This window comes from Felis catus, chromosome E3 (assembly GCF_018350175.1).
Source record: "Felis catus isolate Fca126 chromosome E3, F.catus_Fca126_mat1.0, whole genome shotgun sequence".
Taxonomy (NCBI): Eukaryota; Metazoa; Chordata; class Mammalia; order Carnivora; family Felidae; genus Felis; species Felis catus.
This window is the reverse complement of record NC_058383.1, coordinates 2,252,503-2,272,501: the sequence shown is the minus strand read 5'-3', so window position 1 is coordinate 2,272,501 and position 19,999 is coordinate 2,252,503. Positions and strand designations below refer to the sequence as shown.

General features: G+C 54.0%; 1 protein-coding gene across 8 annotated transcripts; it reads right to left on the bottom strand.

Moving 5' to 3' along the window:
* Positions 1-763: 763 nt before the first annotated feature.
* BRAT1 (BRCA1 associated ATM activator 1) lies at positions 764-18,740 on the bottom strand. Of its 8 annotated transcripts, none has more exons than XM_023246364.2 (14): positions 18,458-18,740; positions 17,541-17,615; positions 9,451-9,605; positions 6,995-7,142; positions 6,155-6,527; positions 5,773-5,892; positions 4,624-4,715; positions 3,814-3,932; positions 3,554-3,740; positions 3,274-3,347; positions 2,527-2,629; positions 2,329-2,427; positions 1,979-2,154; positions 764-1,667 (listed from the first exon to the last, which is right to left on the bottom strand). In XM_023246364.2, the coding sequence occupies exons 3-14, from the start codon at positions 9,487-9,489 to the stop codon at positions 969-971; spliced, it is 2,229 nt and encodes a 742-aa protein (XP_023102132.2). In that variant the 5' UTR covers positions 9,490-9,605; positions 17,541-17,615; positions 18,458-18,740; the 3' UTR covers positions 764-968. The 8 variants fall into 8 exon arrangements, with proteins under 8 accessions (XP_023102132.2, XP_006941927.2, XP_006941925.2 ...); XM_006941865.5 differs by having other exon boundaries at positions 17,541-17,684; positions 18,458-18,728; XM_006941863.5 differs by lacking the exon at positions 18,458-18,740 and adding an exon at positions 17,963-18,451 and having other exon boundaries at positions 17,541-17,871.
* Between the last annotated feature and the right edge of the window lie 1,259 nt (positions 18,741-19,999).

The window sequence follows — 19,999 nt, the reverse complement described above, 5'->3', positions numbered from 1 at the left end:
ATTTTGGTTCTAATTTTTATTTTCCTGCTTTAGACTTAATTGGATCTTCCTCTAGTCACCTAAGGTAGAAACCTGTTGATTTTAGATGTTCCCTCTTTCCTAATCTCTGCAGTCAATGCTGTAAACTCAGAGGGCTGAGCACTGCTTCATCCCACAAACCTTGATAAGCTGTATTTTCACTTTTATTTCGTCGGAAATATTTCTAAATTCCATCTGCAATGTCTTCTTTGACCACGCCGGCTGCTTTAGAACACCGGGACACTTACCACCGGGAGGCCAACGGGAGAATCTCCATCTTACAGATGACAAAACAGGTTCTAAGAGGAAGTGACGAGCCCAGGGTCACCCAGCCCAGAGACGGCAGAGCTAGGACTGGTGCAGCCGTGTGGCCCCCTGGGTACTGGCCTGGTGTCGCCACCAGCAGCTCTCCCTGCCTGCTCAGTAGAGACAGCAGACTCTGAATCACTACAACCTGACAGTGATCCCGGGGGTTCAGAGGCTGGGAACCTGGCCTCGATCCGACCCGGGGTCACTATCACGAGGGGCCGGAACCCAGGGCTGAATGCCCTCCTGCCCAAGCCATTGTCTCTCTGACGCCTGGGCACCCCTGGGGCACAGTGGGGTCCAAGTGGAGACCCCCAACACGTACTCCCGTGAAGCACACGCCTGTCCGGCTAAGAGATCCCTCCTCAGTCGCTTCTCCAAAGCCCCCTGGGTCTGGCACTCGCACCTACCCCGGGGCAGCCTCCAAACACAGGCCGGCTCAGCGGCGGGACCAAACGCCGTTTATTTTGAGTAAAAAATAAGCCTCTTCTTTAATAGTACATCAAAAGGGACTCTTCAGCCTTGCTGGTCTCACCTGGTCCTGGCCTCCCCAAGAGGTCCCTCGTGCAGCCAGGCCAGGCTAGAGCTCTCTGGGTGACAGGGTCGCGAAGAAGGGCCCTAAGGCGAGGCCCGGGGAGGCTGCCTCAGTAGCAGTCCGCCTCGTCCTCCCCCAGAGCGCCCACCGTGGCCAGCACGTCCTGCAGGAGCGACTGAGGGCTCTTTTCTACGCGGTCGCTGCTCTCGGCCAACGCGCCCCGAAGGCCCTCCAGGTCCATAGACCTCAGCACAGCCACCACGACCTCGGGCTCCAGGTACCCCAGCGGCTGGCCCTGATCACCTGCCTGCCACCTCTGCAGGGCGGCCTCCACAGAGGCCACCTCAGGGACACTCCCGGACCCCTGCGGGCCGCCGTAGGAAGCAGTCTGGGCCCTCAGGAAGAGGAGAAGGTCACAGGACTTCTGAGCCACGGGTCGGTCACAGTCAAACAAGGCACGAAAGGCAAACTCGAAGAGCTGCACTCGGCAGAGTGGCCGCAGGGCCTGGGCCAGTGAGCTCGGCGGGGCCGCCACGGGCGGGGTCACGGCATAGGGACAGTGGGAGCTGGGTCGGCCCAGCGTCTGCTCCAGGAACACCAGCGCCAGCTCAAGGCCCTGAGCCCGGACCTCCCAGTCCAGATCCTGGCTCGCCACCTGGAGCACCCTGGCCACAAACCGTTCCGTGTCCCCCGCCACGTCGGCGTGCCCGTCCCTCAGCCACTGGGTGAAGACGTGCATGACAGCCCTCCGGGGGAATCCCTCCGAGTCTGTGGACAGGATGTGCAGGAGCTCCGCGAGCAGGCTCTTCTGAAGGACAGAGCGAGAGACGGTGGGAGGGGAGCGCAGAAGCCCGAGCTCCTGCTGACGAGCACCTCCGGCGGGTCTGGGGGCTAGTGCTGCTTTTCCCCGCGGCCCTCCATTCGCTCACGTATCGAAGAGGGAGGTGACCACGCCCGAGTGACAGGGGTACTTAGAAGCAGAGCCAGAGATTCAGGTGATGCGGCCGACTGGCCCCTGGCCCCAGACCACCCATGACTGGGTGGTGACCCACTGGACCCTGGGGGTGAAGACAACGGCCGGACGTGAACTACCTGGCCTCGGGACCCACCACCTCCTACCTGCTGGCCCCCTGGGTGTTCGGGGCTGGCGGGGGTGACGCGCAGCCCCTGGCTGGAGAGCTGTCCCATGGCGGCCACTGCACTCGCACGGACGTAACTCTCAGGGTCTCGCAGGAGCTGCTCGGTGAGCTCGGGCACCTCGGAAGCGAGGAGTGCGCGTCTGAAGCCGGCCTGCCCTAGGGGTCCAAGCGACCATGACCAGCTGTGACCAAGGGCTGAACTTGTACCTTCCTTCCTTCCTTCCCCAAGGGCAGCCTAGGTGGTTGGGTTCCCAAAGCCAACAGGAAACAACCAGTGTGCTCAGGCCGAGCCCGCCCTCCCGCAGCCACCCCTGAGCACCCTGCACTCACCTCCCCAGCGTCCGATCATCTGGGTCAGGAACTCGAGGCCAGAGTCCCTCACCTCCCAGCAGGGGCTGCACAGGCGCTTAGGCAGCACAGGGAGAAGTTCTGCAGCGGGAGGGGCAGCTCAGGGCGGCCCAGGCCAGACCCGCCTTGCCCCGGGCTGCCCCACACCCACGACCGCGTCCCCGGGCAGGGCCAGGCTACCTCTTAGGAACAGGTGGGCGTGGGGATCCAAATCACTGCAGCCAGGGGTCTCAGGTGAACTCTGGAGCCACCGGAACGTGGCCTGGAAGGCCTTCTTCAGAACCTGGAGCAGGCAAAGCAGGGCTGCAGGGCCAGGACCGGTGAGGGGCGAGCTGGCCTGCCTGCCTGCCCCCATCTGCCCCCGCTGTGCTCCTTCCCCTGCTCAGGGGCACAAGGTGGGACCCCAGGCTCAGGAAGAAGGAAGCACTGCGTTTCATTTTTCCAAGGCAGAAGCACCGGGCAGCAGCTGAACGGGCATCCCGGGTCACGAGACAGGACGTGGCAGCTCTCAGCAGGATGCCCCACTACCGGGGAGACAGGATTTCCGCACCAAGACCCAGAAACTCTCCAAGGCCTCCTCTCCTCAGAGCCCCAGGAACCCACCGGGCCTCTTGTCCCAGTCTCTAACTGCCCGCTTGATGGCAGGTGGCAAACACTGATGGGAGTTTAGATCCCAAGTGCAGGGCTGCCCGGCTCTAGAGTCCTTCCGTCACAGAGAATTCTCGGCTTTCCATGGCCCATGGTCCTCACTAGCCCCAGACAGTCCCCGTGCCGCTGCCCGCCCCTCCAAACTCACTTTAAGGAGCGACTCTGGCCCCACAGAAGGCCCTGTCCTGAGCGGCCTGCAGAAGTTCTCCCCACGCGCTTCCCCCTCCTCCCCACACTCCTCCCCCTCCCAGCCCTCCCCGCCACACCCTGTGCCTGTACCGTGGGGCTGGAGTCTGGGCTTGTGAGATATTCCAGAAGGACAGCGAACACCTGTGTCACCAGCTCTCGGGGACCTGAGACAGACAGATGAAGCACCCGACCTTCCCCTCCAGGGGCCTCCCCAGCAGAGTGTGTCAACCCAAGGAGAGCAGGGGAAAGAACCCACCGGCCAGCTGAACCCACCGTGCCCTAGAGAAGACACAGAGGACGGCAGCCCCAGGTGCAGCCAGCGGCAGGCAAGCGGGGCCCGGTGGGGGGCGGGGGGGACACTCTTGCTCACCTGTGCCCTGAGACAGCGTCCCCAGGAAATCGAGGGCCGCTCGCTGGACCCGCACACAGCCCACCAGGAACGCACAGAGGTGGCCCCCCGCGTCAGAGGTGGGGGTCGCCGAACCACTGCAGAGCCGCAGTATCGTCACCGTGGCGCCAAGCAGGGGCGCCTGAGGCCAGGGTGAGGGGCGCTGGGGCTGGGAGAGGGGGAAGGTCAGTGCAGGCCCAGGTCCTGCTGCTGCCGCGGACGCAGGCCGGGGCCATACTTACCAGTGGCTGCAGCAGCTCCAGGTGGGCCAGCGTCCGGCACAGGAGACCCACACAGGCCGCCTTGGAGGGGAGGAGCGTGTCCACCGTCACCGAAGCGCCCCCGGTACCGTCCAATGAGTCTGGAAGCCAAGCCAGAAGCAGCTCTCCATCAGCGGCGCCTCCCGTGTGGCCACTGCAGGCCTGGCTGCCGGCCACGGGCCCTGTGGCCGTCACCCCATGCTGAAGACCAGGACCACAGCTTCCCAGCGGGTGACGTGCCCAGGGTGACACGGGCTGGCCAGACGTGGGCTCTGAGCCTGTCTGCCGGGCGCCTGAGCAGTAGAGCCCAGCTCTGCCCACAGCCCGTTCTTGGGCCGATCCCGCTGCTCAGGACATTCGTCTCTGCGCTCAGCACGGGGCCACCAGGCACCCCTGGGTCCCCTTCGCTAGTCCTCAACACACTGTGTGGCTGAAGCAAGACAAGTACAGCAGGGGCGGTCGCCCTGCCCCGGTCACAGAGTCTAGATGCACCCAGTCTAGATGCCAGCGTGTGCCTGTCCTGGGTCGGGAACCAGCATGTGGTGCAGGCCCGCGTAACCACCCAGCTGTTCTGGGGCCACGGGAGATGACGCCCGCGGGGGGCGAGGCTGCCCCGCTAATTCCAGGGTAGGGACACGAGAGGAGCAGCAGCCACGCGTGTGACAACAGGCTCCCCTCCACCACTTGCACAGTCAGTGGGGGCAGCGAGCCGCCTGCCCCCACACCAAGGACGTGCCCAGGACCCTCGGGGGCTGCCCTCCTGCACCCGCCCACCCTCAGGAAGCAGCATACCTAGGAGTCCGGGGGCCTGAGCGGTGGCTTCAAGGACACAGGTCAGGGGCTGGAGGAGGACAGCAAAGGCCTGGGCCCTCAACACCTGTGGACTGAGCACAGAGGACACGGTGAGTGCCGCTTCCCGACCCTGGGGTGAGGTGGCTACTACCCCTCTAACATCCCCAGCAAGTCTGGGGCAAAGAGGCCAGTGCCGGGACTCTGGACGCTCCCTTGAGAAACAGCTTCTTTTCAACACTGTGACCGGCACTCAGGCCACCGGCATGCAGGCCATCAATGTGGGACCCCGCAGAAGCACCTCCCCAGGCCCCAGGAACAGCCCTAGGAAGGAAGGCCTCATCACACGTGCTCCAGGGGACAGTGCCCGCTCAGGACCAAGGGACGGGAGGCCCCACCTCCCGGGAGAGTCCCTGCTGCTCTGTCTCCCAAGTCCTCGGGCTCAGGGTGGGGTGGGGGACTCAGCCAGCACACAATTCTGCCCCAGGGGCGGCCCGGTCCTCCCCTTTCAGCCACTACCTCCTCATGAACACCCGGAGAGCCTGGAGTTGAGAGCCAGGTCCACGTCAGACACACAGCCCCTCTGGCGAGTGGGTCCTGTGGTGACTTTCACCCCCAACCTGGGCCAACACGACCACCTCTCATCTGCCCACAACCCTACAATGACCTCCTCGTTCTTCCCATCTCTGGACTCAGGCATCCTTCCCTTACCTGCAGGAAGCTGGCCAGCCGCTCCTGCCTACTGGGTCCCCCCTACTGTCCCAGGGCCCCAGTGACGTGCACACCATGGCGGCCCAGGATCTACAAGCTAAGGCCGCTGGGGAGGGGAGGGAAGCAGGGGGCGGTGGAGAGAGCGGACCCTGGGTACGAACCTAGCCCTGCTCTGAGCAGAGCAGCTCAGAGAGTCTGCTCTGTCTCCGGGGAGCCTCTAAAGCTCGTGTCTGAAGTAGTTATTCTGTCGCTGCAGCGTGCAGGAAGCCACAGCATACGGCAATGCCTCCGTAGTAACTGAAATCCCACCAGGCCACACTGCCGACGGCCACCTCTGACTCTTCTCTAGTTTCAGGAGCTCCCTGAAAGCCCCCCGGCCCCCAGGCAGGGGCTGAAACCTCTCTCTGCCTGTCCTTGTGCAAAATAAACCCCAATCCTTACCACTCCTGCAGTTTCAGGATCCCCAAAGCCAACGGCCCTGCTTGGGTGGGGCTCAGATGGCTCAGAGTCTGTGCCAAAGTCTCCCACAGGCCAGAGCTGGACGAACTCAGCACCGGAGAACTGCAGAGAACCCCAGAAAGAAAGTTACTTCTCTGTCCTGTCCCCCAAAGCCCGTGCAGTGTCCAGTGGGACTGCCACAGCCCCGGGGCCACACACGCCCAGCTGAGACGGAGCCTTTCTAGGCGTGCGGGCTTTCAGACCCCCTCTGGCATTCCCTCTGCCGCCGGCGGTGGCCCCAGGTGTAACAGCCACTCTAAGGCTTCCCAAGGAAACGAGCGCCCCTAAGTCCTGCCCACCCCCAGCTGCACCCCAGGGGACTGACCGGGCCACGCTGAGGAGGAGATCCACGAGCGAGTGTGCAGCGGGGACGGGGTCTTTCTCGAGCAGACAGGCCACAAGGGGACTCAGCCGCCCCCACAGGACTTGCGTCCAAGGGTCGTGGCAGTGCCCGAAAGTGGTGGTCAGCACGTTTAGAGCCTGTGTGATCTGCGGGGTGGCTGCGGAGCGCAGGGACTCCTCGATGTGACTCACTATCTTCTGGGCACACACTGGCCAATCACCAGTCTGCAGGCCAGGGTGTCCCTCAGCTGGACCTTGCAGAGACAAGCCCAGGATGTGCACCAGGAGCTGCCCAGCTGCCGAGGCCACAAACAGGCTGGAATCTCCCTGCAGGGAGAAGATGGTGTCAACGGCACCTGGGGTTGGGGACAGGGGCAGGGAGAGAAGAAAATGGGGTTCAGCTGGAACAGAATCCAAAGCGGCTTTAACTTCAGAGCCTCAGGGAAACAGCATGAACGCCGCAAGCCCCAGGAGGCACGGCGAGGGCCCCGCCTCCCCTCTGCTCAGAGGCAGAGGAACAGGAATGGAGATTTCCAGACCCTTGGAAAGAAGTTTTTGATTCTAATGAGTTTCAAAACCACCCGACCTGCCGGGTCTGACCTCCGAGCTGAAGCACACTGCAGTGACCTCGAAGGGCCTCTAACTGCCCCTTCCACCCCCCACCCCCCACCCGGCTACCCCACATGCTCCTCCCAACAGCCCCGCGATAGCACAGCCGCTTTCACAGAAGAGGAGACGAGGCCCAGCACGTTGCAATGATCTCCCTGGGGCCGCACAGGCGCGGCCAGGCCACAGGCAGAAGCAGACCAGGCAGGGCACTCACCGCAGTCGGCCAGGAAGCACAGGGCACTGGGGTGACGCGCCAGGGAGCGCAGGCCCTGGATCCAGCCGCTGCGCACGCTGGGGGCAGTCCAGGCGGCGCCTCCGAGGGGTCCTGCCTCCCCAAAGAGCCTGGGCAGCAACTCCCCCTGCTGGGAAGCGGAGAAGGAAGCGGTGACCTGGGCAGGTTCCCGGGAGACGGGCACTTCAGAGGTGGCTTTTCTACCATTCAGGGCTGGTCGAGGCACTTCCTCGGGGAGCTCTCTCAATCACTGCCACACGAAAAGCCCCCAAGCAGCCGTGCCTCCGGGAAGTGGCAGTGGCCACCGGCACAGCCACACCAGCCCCAGCAATGCCAGGTCTGCCTTGCAGGACACAGCTTTTGGGGCAGAACGGGGTTGTAAACAAAGGTCCGTCACTCCTGTCGGTTTACTTCAGAAATCCTCGCCCTGAAAACAGAACCTCGAGCTCCATCTCCAAACGTCCACCTGTGACCGTGACATTGTGCTCACGGAGTCTCAACGGTCTCCACAGACCACCGAACTCCTGAGCTTAGCATGTGGGTCCACCAAGGCGGCCACCCTCCTCCAGGTGTCCCCCCACCCCGATGCCCCGCACACCTGCGTCAGGCCCCGCTCCCTGCACCTGTTCAAACCTTTACAACCCAGCTGCGAGCCCACTGCCCCCACAAAGCTGACACCCACCCCCGCAAGCCGGCAGTGGCTAACTCCCCACTCAAGCTCCACTGGCTTAGGGACACGTACGGTACAATCACACACCGTCCTACACTTCCTACCACGGGCATCACATCCTCGTTCACTCCTGGGTTTCCACACGACACGAGGGAAGCCTGATGCTGCGTCTTACGAACAGAGGTGCTCGCTGGAGCAGTTATTCACTCTGAGCCTCTCCTACCCCCGCAGAAGAAATGTGGTCAAAGCCTGCGTCCTGCCTGGGCCACAGGGCGTCCTGCTCAACGATGGCCGACCCTCAAGGTACAGGAACCGTCCAATCACCTCAGACTCCAGGATAAGGGACAAGACTCAGAGACAGATTCCAATCCCCTAAGGCTAAGAGTCTAATTCTATGATGGCCGCGGGCCCCAGAGGGGCACCACTGACAGCGGATCTGCGGTCATCCAAGGGAGACCCTCCTACAGGTACAGCCCCTCCCCAGGGCAGATCGTAGCCAACGGGCGGCACAAAGACTCTGCCACCCCCTTCCCTGCATCGTCAGTCTGTAGGTTCCCCACCTAGACGCTGGCCCCCGCTGAGCAGCTGGCTGACCAGGAGCCCGTGGGGCTGTGAAGGGGCAGCTGACAAAGGGACAGGAGGCCAGCCTAGTGCTGCGGGCCCAGCAGACAGGAGGGCAGCCTTTCGCTGCCGACTGAGAGCCCGCACCCGGCCTGGGCCCCTCGTCCCTGCTTACAGCCAGCAGCAGACTCTCTAGGGTCTGGTGTGAGTTCTGCCGCTTCTGTGGGGTTCTCGCACTAAGCCCCCCGGCATTCCCTTGTCTAGGAAATAGAGATAAAGAGTGCTGATGTGCCGACTGGCCAGAGCTCCTAGGATGAAATGAAAGTGACCTTGCAAACCCTGAAGAGCTGTCTAAGCTGCAAGCTCTGCAGGCACGTGAGGGTTACCGTACGATCCCACGAGAACAGCAAAGGCGTGCCCCGGAACACTGTGGTGGGTCCCACGGCGGGCCGGTCGGTGCCGGGCTGTGCCTCTCGGGAGACCGCATCGCCCAAGCGAGCAGCGTCCGAGAACGGCACCCAGAGTTACTGAGAGGACACATCCCTCCCCGCTACTGTCCCCTCTTCGAGAGACTCCATCCCGGCATGGCCTCCCCGGGGCCCTTCACACACTGCGCCAGAGGAAGCTGGTGAGCCTTCAGGTGAGCCGTGAGGCTCCGAGGAGCCAGGGGTGCCGTCACAGGGCCAGAGAGGCGTATGGCAGGCGTCGCCTCACAAACCCTACTGTGCCCACCCGGGACTGTGAAGAGGTGTTGGACGCACAGCTGGGGCGGGGGGGGGGGGGGCCGGCTCTCCAAGCCCCCTGCCTTATTACTCAGTAGAAATCCTCACTAGGCCCTCATTCATCCGTCCCACAGGACTAAGTGCTGGACAGATGCTCTCGGTTAAGCCTCGTGACGGTCTACGTGACACGCACAGCTCTCCTTCCATCACAGGAAGACACTGAGGCTCGGAGGGCAGGTGTCAGAGCTGAGTCAACCCCAGCTCTGTGTTACTTCAAAATCTCTACCCCTTCACCCCGTCATTCCCGGTCAGTTCTTCAAAGAAGGATTACGCTCAGGAAAAAAATCCCGTGGTGCCCGTCAAAACACGGGGCAAGCCACGTCTCAGAGACCCAAGGGTCACGACAGCCGCCGCTGCTCTGTGCGCCTGCAGAAGAAAGCCGTGTACTTCCCGGTGGGCCTCTCGGTGGGAGGGCCCAGGCTCACCTGAAGGTACTGGAAGCAATCTTCCTGGGCTGCAAGCATGCCCGCGAGGCGGAGCGAGAAGGAGAGGACTCTGGGACTCAGGTCCTGGGGCTTCAGCACGTGGCAGAGCAGCCCCAGCAGGCAGGGGTTCTCCTGTAACAACAGCAGGCTGGACCCTGCAGGAGGGCCCGGCCGGGAGGAGTGTCACTGAGGCCCAGTGATCAACTCTCCCTCGAGGCCGGTTCTTCGGGCGACCCCCAGACCTCCTCTCCCGTGGCCGGATTTAGTAATCACTCTGGGCGAAAGTATTCGCAATGACCGCAACAAAGGAGTCGGCGCTTCAATGCGGCGAGAGGGCACAGACTAGACAGCTGTCACCTCCGACACAGGGGAGGGCGAGGACCAGCAAACCCGAAGGCGATCTATCTTGCTGATTACAAAAAGGAATGCAAGTTAAAGCAGAAGACTGTCTCTACCTCTCAAATGGATACTTTCTTCTTAAACCAAGAGCACTCAATGCAAGGAAGGACAACGAAGACATCTGAGATGTCTACTCGGCCACGCTGCTGTTCAGAAGCGCCGAGACGGGGAAAGGGAACTGTGGGGCAAAGACGGGCAGTTTCCGGTTGGGAGGCCCTTGCTGAAATAACTACCAGAGAATGTGGTTCAGTAAGAACAAAAGAGAACAGAACAGCGTGAAGATTAGAGAAGCACGAATCAAAGAAACCAGTAAACACATGGGCAAATCTAAAAAGCACCGATTTAAAGGGGATGGAGAACCATCTATCATGGTAATGGTCAAAAGAAAGCTGGAGTAGCCATACTCATATCAGACAAGCAAGATTTCACAATAAACACGCAACAAGAAATGAAGGGCATCATATTGTAATGAAGGAGTCTATCTACCAAGAAGATCTAACAACTGTAAATATTTACAACATGAAGCACCCAAATATGTAAATCAATTAATCACAAACATAAAGAAACTCGTTGATAATAGTACCATAACAGTAGGGGACTTCAACACCCCACTTCCCGCAAAGAACAGATCATCTAAACAGAAAATCAACAAGGGAACAATGGCTTTGAATGACATACTGGACCAGATGGACTTAACAGATATATTCAGAACATTTCATCCTAAAGCAGCAGAATATACATTCTTCTCCAGTGCACATGGAACGTTCTCCAGAATAGATCACATACTGGGACACAAATCAGCCCTTAAGTAAAAAAAGATCGAGATCATACCTTGCCTATTTTCAGACCACAGCGCTATAAAACTCGAAATCAACCACAAGAAAAAATTTGGAAAGGGGCGCCTGGGTGGCCAGTTGGTTAAGCATCCAACTCTTGGTTTCGGCTCAGGTCATGATCTCATGGTTCATGGGTTCAAGCTCCACGTCAGGCTCTGTGCTGACAGCATGGAGCCTGCCTGGGATTCTGTCTCCCTCTCTCTCTGCCCCTCCCCTGCTCTCTCTCTCTCTCAAAAATAACTAAACATTAAAAAAAAAAGTTTAGGGGCGCCTGGGTGGCGCAGTCGGTTAAGCGTCCGACTTCAGCCAGGTCACGATCTCGCGGTCCGGGAGTTCGAGCCCCGCGTCGGGCTCTGGGCTGATGGCTCAGAGCCTGGAGCCTGTTTCCGATTCTGTGTCTCCCTCTCTCTCTGCCCCTCCCCCGTTCATGCTCTGTCTCTCTCTCTGTCCCAATAATAAATAAACGTTGAAAAAAAAAATTAAAAAAAAAAAAAAAGTTAAAAAAAAAAAAAAAGAAAAAATTTGGAAAGACCATGAATACTTGGAGACTAAAGAACATCCTACTAACGAATGAATGGGTTAACCAAGAAATTAAAGAGGAAATTAAAAATTACATGGAAGCCAATGAAAATGAAAACACGACAGCCCAAAACCTTTGGGATGCGGCAAACGCGGTCATAAGAGGGTAGTATTAGTATATAGCAATCCAGGCCTTCCTAAAGAAGGAAGAAAGGTCTCAAAGACACAACATGACCTTACATGTAAAAGAGCTAGAAAAAGAGGTGCAAACAAAGCCCCAAACCAGCAGAAGAAGGGAAATAATTAGAACAGAAATCAATGATACAGAAATAAAAAACAAAACAAAACAAAAACAGAACGGACTGATGAAACCAGGAGCTGGCTCTTTGAAAGAATTAACAAAATTGATAAAAACCCCTAGCCAGATTGATCAAAAAGAAAAAGGAAAGGACCCAAATAAATAAAATCATGAATGAAAGAGGAGAGATCACAACCAACACAGCAGAAATAAAAACAGTAATAAGAGAATACTATGAACAATTATACGCCAACAAATTGGGCAATCTGGACAAATTGGACAAATTCCTAGAAACATATACACTACCTAGAAACAGGAAGAAATAGAAAATTTGAACAGACCCATAACCAGTAAAGACATTGAATCAATAATCAAAAATCCCCCAACAGACAAGAGATGGCTTCCCAGGGGAATTCTACCAAACGCTTAAAGAAGAGCTAACGCCGATTCTCTTGAAGCTGTTCCAGAAATAGAAATGGAAGGGAAACTTCCAAACTCATTCTATGAAGCCAGCATTACCTTGATCCCAAAACCAAAGACCCTACTAAAAAGGAGAACTACAGACCAATTTCCCTGATGAATATACATGCAAAAATTCTCAACAAGATACTAGCAAACCGGATCCAACAATACATTAAAAGAATTATTCATCACGATCAAGTAGGATTTATTCCTGGAATGCAGGGCTGGTTCAATATCTGCAAACCAATCAATGTGACACATCACATTAATAAAAGAAAGGATAAGAACCACATGATCCTCTTAACAGATGCAGAAAAAGCTTCTGACAAATTACAGCATCCTTTTTTATAAAAACCCTCAAGAAAATAGGGATAGAAGAATCATACCTCCAGATCATAAAGGTCATATACGAAAGACCCACCACTAACATCATCCTCAATGGGGAAAAATGGAGAGCCTTCCCACTAAGGTCAGGAACACGACAAGGATGTCCACTCTCACCACAGTTATTCAACACAGTGTTGGAAGTCCTAGCCTCAGCAATCAGACAACACAAAGAAATAAAAGGCATCCAGATCGGCCAGGAGGAAGTCAGACTTTCACTCTTTGCAGACAACATGATACCCTATATGGAAAGCCCAAAAGTTTCCACCTAAAAACGGCTAGAACTGATCCATGAATTCAGCAAAGTTGCAGAATATAAAACGAATGCACAGAAATCGGTGGTATTTCTATACACCAATAATGAAGGAGCAGAAAGAAATCAAGCAATCGATCCCATTTACAATTGCACCAAAACCCATAAAATACCTAGGAATAACCTAACCAAAGAGATGAAAAATCTATACACTGAAAACTACAGAAAGCCTATGAAAGAAACTGAGGAAGATACAAAACAATGGAAAAACATCCCATACTCATGGATTAGAACAATATTGTTAAAATGTCAATACTACCCAAAGCAATCTACATATTCAATGCAATCCCTATCTAAATAACACTAGCATTCTTCTCAAAGCTAGAACAAACAATTCTAAAATTTGTATGGAACCAGAAAAGACCCCAAATAGCCAAAGCAATCCTGAAAAAGAAAACCAAAGCTGGAGGCATCACGATTCCGGACTTCAATCTGTGTTACAAAGCTGTAAGCATCACGACAGTATGGTACTGGCACAAAAACAGACACATAGATAAATGGAACAGAATAGAGAACCCAGAAATGGACCCACAAACATATGGCTAACTTATCTTTGACAAAGCAGGAAAGAGTATCCAGTGGAAAAAAGTCTCTTCAGCAAATGGTGCTGGGAAAACTGGACAGCGACATACAGAAGAAAGAACGTGGACCGCACGAGACACAAACTCAAAATGGGTAGAAGACCTGAACAGAAGACAGAAAGCCATCAGAATCCTCGAGGAGAACACAGGCAACAACCTCTCTGACCTCAGCCACAGCAACTTCTTACTCAACACGTCTCCGGAAGCAAGGGAAACAAAAACAAAATGAACTACTGGGACCTCATCAAGATAAAGAACTTCTGCACAGTAAAGGAAACAATCTGCAAAACTAAAAGGCAGGAACCGACAGAATGGGAGAAGATATTTACAAATGACGTATCAGATAAAGGGTTATTATCCAAAATCGAAAAAGAACTTATCAAACTCAACACCCAAAAAACAAATAATCCGGTGAAGAAATGGGCAAAAGACATGAATAGACACTTCTCCAAAGAAGACATCTAGATGGCCAACCAACACATGAAAAAAATGCTCAACATCACTCATCATCAGGGAAATACAAATCAAAACCACAATGAGATACCACCTCACACCTGTCAGAATGGCTAAAATTAACAACTCAGGAAACAACAGATGCTGACGATGATGTGGAAAATGGGAACCCTCTTGCACTGTTGGTGGGAATGCAAACTGGTGCAGCCACTCTGGAAAACAGTGTGGAGGTTCCTCAAAAAATTAAAAACAACTACGCTATGACCCAGCAATTGCATTACTAGGTATTTATCCAAAGGATACAGGAGTGCTGATTCAAAGGGGCAAAGGTACCCATGTTTATAGCAGTGCTATTGACAAGAACCGTATGGAAAAAGCCCAAATGTGCGTCGACTGATGAATGGATAGAGAAGATGTGGTTTATACATACAGTGGAATATTACTCGGCAGCGATCAAAAAGAATGAAATCTTGCCATTTGCAACAACGTGGATAGAACTAGAGTGTATTATGCTAAGCAAATTAAGTCAGAGAAAGATAAATACCATATGGTCCTACACATGTGGAATTTAAGATACAAACCAGACGAACGTTAGGGAAGGGAAGTAAAAATAACATAAAAACAAAGAGGGAAACAAACTATAAGAAGTTCTTAAATATAGAGAACTGAGGGTTGCTGGAGGGGAGCTGGGTGGGTGATGGGCTAAATGGGAGAAGGACATTATGGAGGACCCTTGCTGGGACAAGCACTTGGGTGTTGTACGTAACTGATGAATCACTAAATTCTATTCCTGAAATTATTATTACGCTATATGTTAACTAACTCGGATTTAAATTTAAAAAAATAAATAAAATGCATATGCTTTAGAATATCAAAAAAAAAAGCACCAACTGTAAAAATTTTAAATAAATAACTTTTGACAGGGGTTAAAACAAAGTGGAATCAGAATACCAGACAAAAATAAAGCAGAGGCTTGTGCTTGGCTGGCGTTAAAGTGCCCTGAAATCCTTGTGTTGTTGGAACAGAAGATGGAGATTCTAGTTAACTTTTGACTTTTTACATCCAGTTTGTGGGGGAGGTAACTGCAAACGAACAAAAGTGGAATGCATAACTTCCAAACCAAAAAAAGAAAAACTTAAAAACAAAAGCTTTATCAATCCAATGGAGAGTAAAAAAGGAGGAAAAAAGAAACAAAGACAAGGCCTCGTAATTAATTAAAAATACGAGAGAAGATAGTCCCAACGTAACAATAAGCTAAACAAACGAAGCAGACTGTTAAGAGAGCTGCTCATCTTCAGTTAAGAACCAGGCCGGCAGCATGGTGCTTAGGAGAAGCGAGGAAGCGGCACAGAAAGGATGGGCTTACGGCGTCGCAGGTGCTCGGGCCAGTTCCTGCTTTCGAAGAGTTGCCGCGGCAAGAGAACATCTGACAAACCTGACTTTGAAACAAAAAGCATTATCGGTGCTTCAGGGAAAAAGTCATTGGTCAAAGAAGGAACAGTCTAAGCCTGCGCGTACCGAGGCTAACTTCACAGTGTGCAAAGGAAAAAACAGGACGTCAAAGACAAATGGTTGAATCCACCACCTCAGGGTGGGGTCTTCACCTCTCTCCGGAAACAATCAAGCATACCGATTAGCAGGAAGACAGCAGGCTTGAACAACGTAGACATGACTAAGGAGCCAGCGTGGAGCCAGTTCTCTGATGGTGTGGAGCAACAAGGACCACAGAGCACAGGCCGGGGGGGGGGGGGGGGGGGGGGGGGGACGGGTGAACTGAGAGGGACGGCGGGGGCAAGTGAACTGCTACCGGGCACCAAGTTTCTCTTAAGGAGACAACAATGCTGCAGAATTACACCATGGCAATGAGTGCACCGCCCCGTGCCTGATTTCACTAAAAACCAATCAATTACACACTTTGAGTCAATTCCATGGTACGTAAATTATATCTCAAAGAAACCTGTCCAGGGGCTCAGTCAGCTGAGCGTCCCACTCAGGTCACGATCCCGGGGTTGTGGGGTTGAGCCCCACATTGAACTCCCTCACTGAGGGTGGATCCTGCTTAAGATTCTCTCTTTCCCTCTGTCCCTCTCCCCGACTTGTGCTCTCTCTCTAAAAAAAAAAAAAAAAAAAAAAAATTTTAATAACAAATAAAGAACCCTGTCTAAAAGTAACTTGCAAACTCTGACTACAAACAAGGTCACAACTGAGGACTCTACAAATACCAGAAACAGCAGCATATAGGGAAATCTACAGAACGTCTGGGAAAACTGTGTCCTCTGCCGTGATAAAAGCCTCGATACAAAGGAATCAAAACAGGGGCGCCTGGGTGGCTCAGTTGGTTGAGCGTCTGACTTCAGCTCAGGTCACGATCTCACGGTCTGTGAGTTCGAGCCCCGCATCGGGCTCTGGGCTGATGGCCCAGAGCCTGGAGCCTGCTTCCGATTCTGTGTCTCCCTCTCTCTCTGCTCTTACCCCGTTCGTGCTCTGTCTCTCTCTGTCTCAAAAATAAATAAACGTTAAAAAAAAAAAATTAAAAAAAAAAAAAAGGAATCAAAACATAAATAGTTTTTAAGTCCAATGAAATAAATTAGAAGTCAATAATAAAAACACTTGAAAAAAGTCCATATTGTAAATCTAAAAAATTACCCTTTTAAATGATTTGTGCGTGAAGAATAAATATCTCAGTAAAAAGTATTAAATAGTTGGAAATAAATTACAGCAAAATTAATTTTGAAGGACGCAGCTAAAATGATGCCTTCAGAAAAGTGTGTAGCCTCGGGTGCCTATATTAAAAAACAAGAAAGACTTAGATATTCAACTCAAAAGAGAGTAAAAGTGCAGGATAGACCAAAGTAACAATTAGAAATTAACGGTACGGGATCTACTCTAAGGCAATTACCAGCCAAGAGATCAAACACGTGGGTGAAAAGATGTGCATGCGAAGAAAGCCATTACGGCATTATTTACGATAAGGAACCTGAGAAACACAACCACCTAATAGCAGTGGTGTGATTATACCCATTATGGTCCATGCACACAGGGAATGCCACACGGTCAATAAAATCAATGTGTTCCACAGAGAAAATGCCCTCTGCAATGGTTAACAGAGAAAAAGCACGACACTGAATTGTATTTACAGTGTGACTTCATTGTTATAAGAAAAATGCAGCTGGGGGCACCTGCGTGTCTCAGTCGGTTAGCATCCGCCTTCAGCTCAGGTCATGATCTCGAGGTTCATGGGATCAAGCCCCACGTCAGGCTCTGTGCTGACAGCTCAGAGCCTGGCACCTGCTTCTGACTCTGTGTCTCCCTCTCTCTGCCCCTCTCCCGCTTGCTCTCTCTCAAAAATAAACATTAAAAAAAAAAACAAACAAACATTAAACAATTAAAAAAAGAGAAAAGAAAAATACAGCTGAATGACGTCAGGAAAAAAGGCTGGAAGGAAATTAACCAAGTTGCCAGTGGTTTAATTTTCCTCTTGACGGCTTTGTGTTGCTCCAGGTTTAAAGCATATGTATTAATTTCATAATAAGAAAAGATTTCTTCAAACAAGCAAGTGCAATGACAACAAAGTAAGTTTGTCTATGCCCTCTGCAGCCCTCTAGCGTGAAATGGACAAGAGGAGGCCTGAATCAGGGCTGGAAGCAGCCTAACAACGTCAAGATCAAGTTCTCCTGCTCATTCACTCAAGCTTCAACTGGACGTATTCCCAACCAGCCAGGTGGAATCTCCAGGATGTGAAGGAAGGGAGCCAGATAGATGGACACCCCTTCCCCTGGACAGGGGAGTCCCATGCACCATCTGGCCTCTAGGCAAAAAGACAACAGCAGCACCCTCCACCTTACCGGCTTCAGTGATGGTTTTAAACCAGTCCAGCAGCTTCTCCAAACAGGTGTCATCTGCCACGGGCTGCCTGGGGTCTGCCAGAACGGAACAGAGAGCTGGGAGGAGTTGGGAGCACTCTGGGTCCATGATAAGGCTGGAGATTCCTGCAAAGAAAAGGTCAGGGCCACGTCCCGCCCACCCTAATCACAGGCAGCCCCGGTGTCCGCTCAGGCCCCAGAACTTTCACAGCAGGCCAGGCGCTGCAGGACCACAATCCTCCGAGGGAGCTGCCAGGGTGGTACTGGGAGGTGTTCCAGAGCAGGCAGGGGCCCTGAGTTCTGGCCGCCCTGGCTGGAAAGGAGTCTGGTGTAAACCACGAGGTCTCAGGTGCTGAGCCTGCCAACCCTGGACTCTGGTGGGAGGGGAACGGCTGGATGCTCACCCAAACTGCCCGTGGGCCAGTCTGGGGTGCGTGCCTCCTGGCGCTAGCCGCGCGGACAGGGCAAGAGCGTCTCTCCCGGGGTCAGCGAGTCTGTAACCGACACCCCCGCAGCCAGCAGTGTGCAGAGAGGAAGGCGCTCCGTCCCGGGCCCGTCTCTCCCGGGCCGGGGTGTGCACCTGCGTGTCCCACCTGGGAGGGGACGGGGAGCCCGGAGGTCATGCGGTCAGGGAGGGTTCTCTCGGGAACTGGGGGCTGTCAGTGGCTCGGTCGCAGCCGGAAGTGGGTCTGTCTGTCCGTCCCCGGTGAGGCTAGGTCCCTAAGAAGGGAGCCCTCCCTGCGGACCCCGCTGCCGCGCCGGGCACCGGCCTCCCGAAGAGCCCGGAGGGAGCACGAGGCGGCGGCCGCAGTCCGGCCGGCCCCAGGATCCTCCAGGGCCCCCAGCCCCTCTTCCCGACTCCGCCAGCTCCGCCACCCCTCCCCGGTAGCGCCCCTCACCAGCTCCGCGTCCCTCTGCCGCCTCAGGCCCCGCCCCGGGCCGCGCCACTTGCCGGATCTGGAGGGGGCGACCGCAGAGTCGGCGGCCGGGGAGAGCGTGAAACTCCCCGAAAGGCCACCCGGGAGCCCCGGGAGAAAAGAGCTCAAGCTGAGAAGCCCTCAGACAGGCCGGCGCCAATCCGGTGACCCCCGACCCATCACCTTCGCAGGGACGCTCGGTGGTACGCGCCCTAGCGCCCGGCGGGCATCGCGCCAGAAGGCGGGACTTCCGGCGGAAGGAGCTAGGCTATGGCCGGAAGAGGCGTGGCCTCGTCCGCCTGGATACTCGGTGTCTGGGCGTGCGGGAGGCATGCAGGTCCCGGAAGGGGCATCCTCATCCTTAAGGCGAAGACAGTGTCCTTTGGCCTCACAACTGAGCCCTCAGGGCCCATTAGCTGTGTGCCAGAGGTTCTCAAAGCCAGTAGATAAAACCCAGTTTCATCTTCCCTTAGCGTCAGTGCCTCAGCACGATCTGGGCGGAAACACCAGGTATGTGTTAGGATATAGAAAGCAAAATTCCTACGGGTACTGAAATAAAAAGGAATTTTAAAAACATGGACTTCGATGGGTAATCACTTCGGACACCCCGCCCCTTAGAAGCATTTGGGTGAAAAGGTTTGAACTACACAGTTTTCCCCGAATTGTGATTCCTCATTGTAAAAAAGGGGATACTCCTATTTGCATGATCGAGCAGTTGTTGGGGAAAAGCATCTTAACAGTAGCACTGTGCTCAGTGCTTCACTTAATATAAGCTCGGATGGAAAGAGCCCAAATGATCACCCACGGATGAATGGATAAAGATGTGCTACACACACACACACACACACACACACACACACAATGGGGTATTACTTGGCAATCAGAAAGAATGAAATCTTGCCATTTGCAACTACGTGGATGGAACTAGAGGGTATTATACTAAGCGAAAGTAGTCAGCCAGAGAAAGACAAATATACGACTTCATTCATATGAGGACTTTAAGACACAGGACAGATGAACATAAGGGAAGGGAAGCAAACATAATATAAAAACAGGGAGGGGGACAAAACAAGAGACTCTTAAATATGGAGAACAAACAGAGGGTTACCGGAGGGGTTGTGGGAGGGAGAATGGGCTAAATGGGTAAGGGGCACTGAGGAATCTACTCCTGAAATCATTGTTGCACTATATGCTAATTTGAAAGTAAATTTTAAAAAATAAAATTAAATGCATCCACTAAAAAAAAAAATAAGCTCGGATGATTCTGCACTAACCTCAGGAGGGTGGGTACTGTCACCATCCACCCAGGTGAGGAAACTGAGGTGCAGAGAGGCGAACTCCTAAGGTCTTATAGCCAGTGGGCTGGCACGGCTGGCATCTGAACCTAGGCATTCTGACTCCAGAGCTGAATACCAGATTATACAGGCCCACAATTTCTTACCTGAAACTTCTGGGGACACATGGGTCAGAATTTGTAATTGTTCACACTTGAAGAGAACCTACGTGGTGCATGTAAAGTGTGTG